Here is a 10,712-nt window from a genome sequence, read left to right as displayed (position 1 = left end):
GCGCAAATAACTGAACTCAAACGAAACGCATAGTCCGAGAAGATGGGCACAGACGTTGAGCCACTCAAAAACAAGCACACACACAACTGTTGCTGCACACTATTCCAGTTAGCAAAAATAGCATCACACAATAGCCTACAACAACCCTTGAAAGTGAAACAAACATCGAAACGGCATTTATCGACCATATGAGTCCACTCATCAGAACACTGCTTCCCAGAACAAGACGTGGCATAAAATATTGACTCTGCCTGGGATAGCAACAGTGACTCCTGTAAAATGCAATTCATTTTTAACTTATTTCTTGAATGTATATCGGCAACAACAAAGTTAATCTGCTATGATTACAGATGAGACAGTAAAGTATCCGTTGTCAGAAAGACAACTAGAGCTAGTTCTATCATAGCCCTTTTACGCAGCCAGTCAAACGCGCTAAACTTTGAGGATGAAACGCGTGGTATCCTAGCTAGCTGCCAATGATAGCCGTCCCATTGGGGCTATGAATAATGTTAGTAAAAGCCACAATGCTTAAAAGGCAAACCCTTCATGAAAAAGACATCATGCGCAGTCGGAAGTAAACTATTTTTTTTTTTTTTCTAACAATCTGCCCCGGCAGGTGCAACGATAATGGAAACGTGTCCTACCTTCTTCCAGCTATGCATTCCATGCATATGCATTATTAGCCCATATTGGAATCTCAGTCCAACTCGTTTAACGATTGTCATTGCACTTTAAAGACATAGAATTACACGTGTTTTCTTTTCTGCCATCAGCAACAATGTTGGCTATTTTTTTTTAGTCTCTCGCGCTGCATCGCCACCGAATTGTTGACCGCTTGTGCTGTAGGCCTACTTCTTTTTTTTTTTTTTTGAAGAACGGGGATGGCTCAAAACTATTGATGAGTGAATCTGTTGTAGGCCTATCACACCAGTGGTGGAGTGTATAACTAAATCCGTACACCAAACACACCTCTGTCACCTTCTCATGACCAGGAGTGCTCTCGATTTGTGTTCAGTTGGAAAGTAAACATTGTAAATTAATTGACATAAATTATACGGACGGAAATCCGTCCAAACGAAAATCCAGTTGACGGAAATCCGTCGTAGCGACGGAAAACTTTAATCCCTGCCTGACATGACAGCAGTGCTGGGCCATATGGAAAAGACATACATCATGATATGGATTACTTAAGTTCACGATAATGATGTATACTGTATATCACTATATACCACAATTACATATGTTTTCAAGTTATTCTCTTTATTGTGTTGTGTCGCAAAACAATGGTTCTTTTCAAATCAATCTCTTTATTCTGGAGATGTTAATAAGATGTTATGTTAATAAAATGTATATGTTCAACTTTTAATATTTCATAACTCATGCTGTACACTGCAATTATGGAATAATGGATAAACTAAAATATTCACAGATCTCAGAAAAAGCAGCAGTGACCCGGATTCCAATGTGCATATGAATGCCGACATAATGGCTGGCTTGTGTGTTTTGTTCCTCTATCTCAGGAACAAGTTATGAAAAGTCAAAACAAGACGGAACTACTCTCACCCTGACATGCAATTACCATAGGCAAATGAATACGTTTCACTTTTGCAAAGCACAATGGAATCCTTCTCCTTTCTACCTGCCAGAGACAAAAAAATGATATTTGGTATAATCATGTAGGCTGGCTACCATAATTGCCCAATCATTACCTGGAAAAGGTTATCTGTGCCTAGTAATGATCGAGACCACAGGAAAACAAAACCCTCATAACCCTGAGTCACCACAGTGGCCTGAGAGACACAGCCAGGCCCCTACTCCCCTACACATAATGGAAAATGGAAGAACAAGTATTATCTATAGTGTAGTAACCTTTTGCGGAACAATTCTGTATTCTACCAAAGTGTCAATTTGACATCATGCACTGCACCTTCCCACAGTACAATAGTGTCTCATAAAGGATTTGGTCTTGTAACCTTGTAGCCCCTTAACACACACCGTTCCACCAGTGTAACGCTGTACTAGTCACTGAAAAAAAATGTTACTACCATAGTACTACCTCACCATGACAATTTTGTGTTGACAGCTGACAGCTATGGCAGGGCTCAGGACAGAGTCATCTGAAAGGGCCTCGCACCCAATACATTACAATGTAATGTGGATTGAGTTCCGGGCCAGGGACAACCGTCCCCTTTGCCAGTCCTGTTTGCTTCCCTGCCTGCAGGTATAATATTGCACTCTGTTTGAGTCTCAACATCTCTGTTATGTTTGCATCACTGGTTCTCAACCTTTTCTGAACAAATGCCCCCTTGGCCTCATCATAAGCCTGTCAACACCCACTTGGCCTTAAGCCTCCCAACACCGCCCTAAGTATTAAAAAATACGACTAATGTACCCCATTTGCAACTGACCCCCCCCCCCCCCCACACACACACACAGCTGTCTCCTCAATGGCCGCCAAGGGCTCCCCAATGTGGGTTGTAGAGCCCAGGTTGAGAAACCCTCTCACGTACATGGTCTGTCTATTTGCCCACATCTCTCAGGAGACATGAAGATGAGACATGAGAGTCTTTCATGCACAGCAGTGCAATAGCGTCTAGACAGGAAAGCTACCATGTCTGATATGAATCTTATTGTGATTTGTTAGCATGCCAAACAGACAAGACGTAGCAGACAGACACAAGCCTTCTTCAGCGTCTTCTTTGAAGATTCAATATTTACATTTGAGGGCGTAGCAATTCTCTTCCAAATGTGAAAACCTCATTGCGTATCCGAGATTTTAGTTAAGTTGTCTGGAGTTGAGAGTTGAGTAGACTTCCTCTAAAAATATATTTTAAAGGTTTGTATGGGGGGTGCTGTGGTGCATCACCCTAAGCCCCCCCACCAGGAGTGTCATTCAGGGGGGTAAAGTGTGACTGAGTCACCAGGGCCCCATGTATATAAGGGGCCCACACACAGTCCGGTATATGGCTGGGGGGGGGGGGTCCATTGGAGCCAATTGTATATACACTCGCCTCCAAAAGAGTTGTCGCCTATCCATCTGTTTGGAATAACAGCTAATAACCTGACTTTCAATTAATCACTTGGCTTCAGAAGTCACTCATATGAAAGCTACAACCCTCCCGAATGAAAATGTATGTACAAAAATAAATTTCATGCACCAAAGAGAGATTTACCCTTTATTGAACACAGACAGGGCAGATTTTCACAAGACAAAAGTTTTGTCGCCTATCGAACATAATGTGAAAATGAGCAGATAAGTCACTTCAAAACACTTCAAATACGCAGATTGGGTGTCATACTTAATCACTGAATCACTCTCACCTCTCCAGAAAATCGACTTTGGCCTTAGGTGTATGTTTAGGGTCATTGTAATCATGGAAAGCAACACAATGAAAATCAATGGAGTTCAATGAGAGATGGTGACATATTCGCTATTCGTAGAGCAATACATGTTTTACTTCATGATTTAATCAATGATAAAAGCCCTCAAACACCTGCAGCATGCATGCAGCTCCTCATAAGAGCTGTATCTGTACCATGTTTCACTTTATGCACCATTTCTCTTTTTTCATATTCTTCATCTCCATCACCATATAGTTTTGATGCTATCAGTTCTAAAATGGTTGATCTTGGGATCTTGACTTCAGAGTATGAGTCCCATTAGCCTTCATTTTTATCAGAATTAGGTCTGACATACTCTTGGCTGGCTTTTTTGAGACGGGAGAGACTTCTTTGGTGTTAAAGGTGAAGAATTTGGAAAAAAAAATACATGGTGCCTAAAGTCAAACATGGGAGGGATACAGCTCTTATGTGGAGCTGCATGCATACTGCTGGTGTGTGAGGGCTTTTATCATTGATTACATCATGAAGTTAAAAATGTATTGCTCTACGAATAGCAAATATGTCACCATCTCTCATTGAACTCCATTGATTTTCATTGTGTTGCTTCCCATGATTACAATGACCCTAAACATACACCTAAGGCCAAAGTTGATTTTCTGGAGAGGTGTGAGTGAATCAGTGATTAAGTATGACACCCGATCTGCGTATTTGAAGTGTTTTGAAGTGACTTATCTGTTCATTTTCACATTATGTTCGATAGGCGACAAAACTTTTGTCTTGTCAAAATCTGCCCTGTCTGTGTTCATTAAAGGGTCAATCTTTCTTTGGTGCATGAAATTTATTTTTGTGCATACATTTTCATTCGAGAGGGTTGTAGCTTTCATATGAGTGACTTCTGAAGCCAAGTGATTAATTGAAAGTCAGGTTATTAGCTGTTATTCCAAACAGATGGGTAAGCGACAACTCTTTTGGAGGCGAGTGTATATATATACAATGTATCAGACCCTCAATGTATCAGACTGTTGAATTCAAAAACATCAACATAGGAAGGAATCCACTCATCACATCTCCCATTTCTCCAACCTGCCATTTAAAAAAACAAATGCAGCTTTCAACGTTTTAAATATATATATTTTTTTTTTTTTGCCTTTTTAACATTCTTTTTAACCTTTTTTGGGACTCCCAGAGCAGGGAAGCTTTTCATTGTATATATATATATATTTATTATATATATATTTATTATATATATGTTTCATATATATACACATGACAAATAAAATATCTAGTATCTTGTATCTTGTATCTTGTATATACTATATATAGGGCCCAAAATTTGCTGCTGTGCTGCGCCCCAGCCCCCCACATAGGGCTTGCAAGCATATGGGGAGCCTGGTTCGAATACAGCTTAGGTCATTTTCCAATCCCACCCCATATCTCCCTCCCCATATCTCTTTCCTGTCTCCATCTTCGACTGTCGTGTCTAAATAAGCCTGAAATGTTGTATGGATTTGAGTGTTTGTGGGAGGAGGGCAGTTCCTCAACTTCTCAAGTGGCATTGGTTGTTTGTTATAATGGTAACACCTGTTAATTAAATGAACCGGGAGAAAAAAAGCTTACACGCTTAGTCCGCCAACAATGTCTGGCCTTTATTCAAAGGAACTAAGCTGTAAGCAACTTCAAAACTTAAAAATTGTTGGCACTTGAAGACGTTTCACCTCTCAAGACCCCAAAAACAAATCGAGCTGTTTACAACAAATCCATTCACTATCAGTCCCTGCTAAGACCCGACTGACCTGACATGACTACCGAATTTGAAATCTTTCTGAGAGGGGGAATGACAAATCTTTAACCCATTTAAGCCCAAGGCACCTGCAAAAAATGCCTGCTGAATGCCCAAGCCCTTTCTGGGAAAAGGTGCGCTCAGCCTATAAAAACCTAAATATCTCAGCTTCCGAAGCACATAAAAACATGAAATAAATTGCATTTTAAAAGCCAAGACCTTCTCTTGCATTGGAATGTGTTCCTTCAGAATCTAACAGAGCCAGATTTGGCCGCCGGGTCTGAGTTTGACATCCTTGGTCTGTAGGGGACCACGTAAGCACGGCACCTGACGGGTATGGCCATGTCGGCGTCCAGCACTTCTGGTGAAGTTGGTACCCACAAATAACACCAAGGGTATGAGAGGAGGTGTCAAAAGTAAACTCATGGAGTAAATACAACACTAGGACAAGATATTACATAGCTGTTACACCATTTCCTCCACTGTATCTAATGAGATAGATACTGTGTTGTTACTAAAAACACTATAAACCTAACAAGGACCCACCACAAAATTGATCCAACCAGTACAGTCAGCTGATTTTAAGACAATTAGGCTACACAAGTCTACTGGTTCAGAACCATGTTCCTTTTAGGGATGCAACAGTACTATCGGCCCCGATACTTGCTTTTTATACTCATACTCATACTCGTCAAACACTTGCCGATACCAGGCACTGATACTGCAACTATAAGAAACAACGCAACATCTCATCACGTTCCATTGACTTGGAAGCAGCATTGGAAAAAAGCGCTGCCTCATATACTGTATTTACTAACGTTTACATCTACAAGGAAATGTAGGCCTACAATAAAACAAATATTAGAGGTGGAAAAAACAAGGCTGTGCATTCATTTCCTTTGTATGTTGGGGGGAAAAGTATCGTCATCGGCACTCGATATCGGCAAGTACAGACATTAATGTACTCGTATCAGTTTTCAAAAAAAAAGTTTTGTGCATCCCTAGTTCCTTTTTTACTATTACTTTTACTGTTGACACTTCTGGGTATGAGACTGCACTGAGATGTACACTAATGGCACATGCAGGTGAATACAACCATGACCGAGATGAGATCATTCATGAACAACGGTGGCATGTGAACACCCAGACAGAGGAATAAGAGGGAAAGGGATAGGGCGCACCTTTGAAATACAGCACACCACACAACAATAGAACCAATCACTTAGGAATGCACTTGGTCCCGCACATAACAACACTAAGCTTAGTGTAGTTATTTAATGTATAGACAGGGCCATGCAAAGCCATTTGGGGCAAAGAGGGACTTGGGGCCTTTACTCAGGGCCGTTGACAGATTTGGCCAGGCCCGGGACTAAGTCAACTAAAAGGGCCCCCGAGCAGGGCCATATTAAGATGGCCTGGGGCCCCTAGGCTACTGGCTGCTGTCATATCTAGCTTGTGCATTAATCCGGCCCTACCCGTGAGCCAATACTATATAATATAATGAGAACCCAGTTCTGGGCCCCCTTTCTCCCTGGGCCTGGGACAACAGCAAAACAAATATGTGAGAGAATATGTGCGTAGAATGTTTCAGCTCTGGCATCAGAAGAACTTTTCAACTGTATTTTAGGAATGCAAGACAGGACTACATTGTTATGAATGTGGTGGTTTACACATTGACTGCCAAACCTTTCAAATTAATATCATGTCAAAACAACTGTAGGCCAACAGCAACATTGGAACAATAATGAAATACTGTGCAAACAAATGGTGACGCTAGATTGGCTCCATCATGATGGTAAAAATGTCTCAACACGGCGTGTCTTTCTTGAAGTAGCCTACAATGCTCTTCTGCTGTTCGCCCGCTGATCACCATACAATTGTAGCTGACAACAGGCTCTGTACTGAGTTTTTTTTTATTATGATGATGATAAGAAAACAGCTACACTGGACCAGTCGATGGCAGAGAGCCGCCGCGCTGCCTGTCGTGCTGCTGGCTCCTTCGCACAGCAGCAGCGAGCCGTTCGGGGAATTAGACAGAGAACTCCGTGATTAAGCCCGCCACCGACATTGATAACTGGAGCACGCACTGTGGGAGCTTTACCTCGGATAACCCCGTCGCCACAGCCTTCTCTGCCGCGAGCGGCAGTGGTCAGGTGCAGCGCGCGCACTTAAGCCACCTACATGTCAATTACTCCATTTGTGTAGCCCTGTCGCCGCCTGTGAGAGGGAAATGGTCTGGCGGCAATTTAGGAAAGATGCTTAAAGTCTTAGCTACAGAGGTCGCCATGCGGATTTCATACGACTTGCTGATTTAGCTTGCTGTTGATATGCAAAATGCAGTGTCGACTTCACATCATCATCATCCATCTCTCGCCTTCCATAGTGGTTACCCAGCCACCGAGGAGAGGAGGAGAGGAGGTTCTCCAATTGGACATGACAACTTCGTTTGGATAAGCGCCCCTTGAACAGACCGCGGGTACATTACTCTAATAGCATATATTTTCGGTGGAGTCATCATTTATGTATCAATAGGCCTTTTCCGATTTTCTGGAACCGAAATGACAAGCTTAAAAGCAAACAAAACACTCTGATGGTGTAGCCTAATTCTGGGTTGCTGTGTCGACAGAAAGGCTTTCGATATGGTTTACCTGTGCCGAAATATGTCAACCTTTTGTTGACAGTAGCAACGCTACATTGTAACTGCATCTGGTGTCAATTTCGCTTCCACGTTTTAGTTCCCAAGTCAGTTATGCACTGGGGGACCCTGTGTAGGCTACAAGAGGTTATAGTCAAGGAGTTTTACCTTAGCTTATAGTGCGTACCGTGACAAGGTCCTTAAACAAGCGCTAGGTCATGGCACAAACAGCTGTGTTTTTACATTACAGTTAAGTCGAACAACAAACTTACTTGGCGACCAACTTACCCAGAATGGGCGACCTGATCCACACAAGTGCTCCATCTGGTTTCTGGCACTTCAATGGATGACTTCCTTATGTTGCGAGCAACGTCTACGCTACGGCTCCGTGTGTTTTATCCTCTTTTCTTCTTCCGCATAAAGAGGGAACACACACTCAAGCGCACACACATACACACGCGTACATTTACGCCGACACATGCAAGCTCATGTAAAAAAGTACGCTGGCCAGGCAGGCACACACGGACGACCACCAAACTGCGCTGGCTAGAGTAGTTGTGCCCCAACCCTGACCCGCCTCCTCGCCTTGACGCGTGTGACGTTGGAAAGCGCTCCTTTTCCCGTGCCGTAGACACCAGCGAAATCATTCGGTGGATGTCATTGTGCATGGCCCCGCCCACAACCTGGGTTCACAGTTGGTCACGCCTCAGATTGAAGCGTTGTACAACAACGCACAAGTCATCACTGCAACAGTTTTTCAAGTTATGACACTTCCAAATTTAACACACTTGTTAACACAAACTGGAGAGTCAACGCTCGCCACCTTCTTCAAACCTGATCCCTTCTGAATGATGCTGTGGCTGAGGCGAAAGTAGCCTGCATATGGGAATGCAGGCATGACCTCCATTGACTTATCAATCACCAGCTAGTCCTGATTCCATCAGACACTTAATAAACGAATGAGATTACGAGCCTTAATTTGACATTTTGTGTAGAACACAGTGTTGAGGATTACTGACCTAAATCCCCAAAGTAAGAAAATCCTTTAACTGCCCCTAGAAGTCTACGGTGCAGAGCCGTGCCTACCTGGATTGAGTTCATTTGCGCTTTTGGTTTGGTTGTATTTTATTTTGCTTGTCTTGTGCTTAGGCCTACTCGTAGCCTGAAATGACCCTGGCCAGAGTGATTTACACTCAAATAATTAACCGTTAACGTCTAGACGTTGTTAGATTCTGGCCCAAACATTAGGCCTAGCCCCATTAGCCCCCACCCCCACACACACACACACCTTACGACTTATTCTAAGCTTACTGTGTTAGCTAGAATCCAGCGTGTTCTTTTTACAAAGTCAAAGAGCATGGTGACCAATTCTTGAATTTAGCTTGTTTATTTATCCAAAGCATCGGGCATTTTGATTGAAGCAAGGTAGGCTACAAATCATTAAAGCATTTCAGACCATGGAATTCAGCCTACCTAGCACCACCCAGCAGAATTGCTGTTTTCCCTTGCCTATCTCCTTTTGGAGTTGAAATGACATTCCTACGCCTTTCTCCAAGGAGTGGGGGTCCTTGTTGTCTCCATAGGTGGATCAAAGATTTTCTAGTTCGTCCAGTAAATTTGCATTTGACATTTAAAAAAAAAAATTTAAGTAGATCAAAATAAACCAAAATAATCAAAACAATATTCCAATTAAAAACTGTATTATACCAAGAAACTATTGTATCTGTAATGGAGGATCTACTGTGACAGTGTATAAGCCTATATTGATTATGTTTCCTGTTGTCTTAGGATGGGTTTTGGGATGCATCAACTCCATCGAAAGTGTAGTGTGTAGTGTAGCATGGCCCATCTTAGAGGGGCCTTGGCTGGAATCTACTGGTACCTGTATGTAGGGGGCCGTGTCATGGTAAAGTTTGGGAACCCCTGGGCTAGACTATTGCATGGAAATTGAAAGTGAAGTGAAAGTCCACCTGGGAAACTCCCATTGTCATTGTGACACAGTACGCCACAGCACACAGTGCTCACTGCACACAGCAAAATTACATTTATGCCTCATCCGTTCAAGTGGGCAACCCCAAACTGTCCCCTAGTTTTCGCTCAGTCCTTTCACCTTAACACATTGCCGCTCTGAAACTTTTGGGATTTCCCCCGTCACAAATCGGCATCCCTTCTGCCATTCTGAAGGACACGAAGATCAAAAGTATGCTCTCTGATGATCTGGTCAATATTCTTCGTACTCAGTCCTGTTACCTAAATTATGTCCCTGATTTTTTGTTGATTAAAAAGGGAAAATCACAACAATGTGCAAATTTAACTTCCATTGATAGCTCAATATCCACAGTGCTACATTTCATGTTTTTGCCAAATAATGTCTGAAAACTCATTCCCGTTACTTGAAATTCCTATTCACTCCTAATTCATTCCTGTTACCAAGTTTCTGTTATGAACAGTTCATTGCTGTTACAAAATCATTTACTCAAATATTTTCAGTCATTTTGTATTAAATAAAGGACACTACAGGATGAAATAGAGGTGATGGTTAATCCTCCATTCAAAATTCGTCTTTACATATTCCATGTATTTTGGTAACAGGACTGAGGACGATACTTTTAGAAGTTTTGTAAAAGGAAAAACAATATATGTAAGATGGCCCCATACCTTTGTAAAATAGGTAAATGTGTGTGATGTTATGTCTAGTGTAGAGGAAAAAAAAATAACTTGAATTTTGACATGGGATGTTATGTGATGTTTTGTCTAGTGTAGAGGCAAAAAAGATAACTTGAATTTTGACATGGAAAAGGCATCGATTTTGTAGAATGGCCCTTCTATGATTGATTTTAAACATGTAAAATAATATTCCAAATGTTGGTAATGATTGGTAGAGGAAAAAAAAACTTTATTATATTGTTTCTATATTTCTTTGAACAACGTAACGATTTGGGCAGTTCAAATGTA

The 10,712-nt window shown here is 41.8% G+C and overlaps 1 protein-coding gene across 2 annotated transcripts in view; it reads right to left on the bottom strand.

The window, feature by feature from the left end:
* The window catches only part of abcc3 (ATP-binding cassette, sub-family C (CFTR/MRP), member 3), a 119,298-nt gene extending 110,956 nt beyond the window's left edge, over positions 1-8,342 (bottom strand). For both annotated transcript variants that reach the window (XM_063221802.1, XM_063221801.1), the window contains exon 1: positions 8,046-8,342. In XM_063221802.1, the coding sequence (XP_063077872.1) occupies positions 8,046-8,081 (36 nt within the window). In that variant the 5' untranslated portion in view covers positions 8,082-8,342. The remainder of the gene's footprint in view (positions 1-8,045) is intronic.
* Positions 8,343-10,712: the final 2,370 nt, after the last annotated feature.

The sequence above is a fragment of the Engraulis encrasicolus genome, chromosome 17 (assembly GCF_034702125.1).
Source record: "Engraulis encrasicolus isolate BLACKSEA-1 chromosome 17, IST_EnEncr_1.0, whole genome shotgun sequence".
Classification (NCBI taxonomy): domain Eukaryota; kingdom Metazoa; phylum Chordata; class Actinopteri; order Clupeiformes; family Engraulidae; genus Engraulis; species Engraulis encrasicolus.
This window is presented reverse-complemented; position numbering and strand designations above follow the sequence as displayed.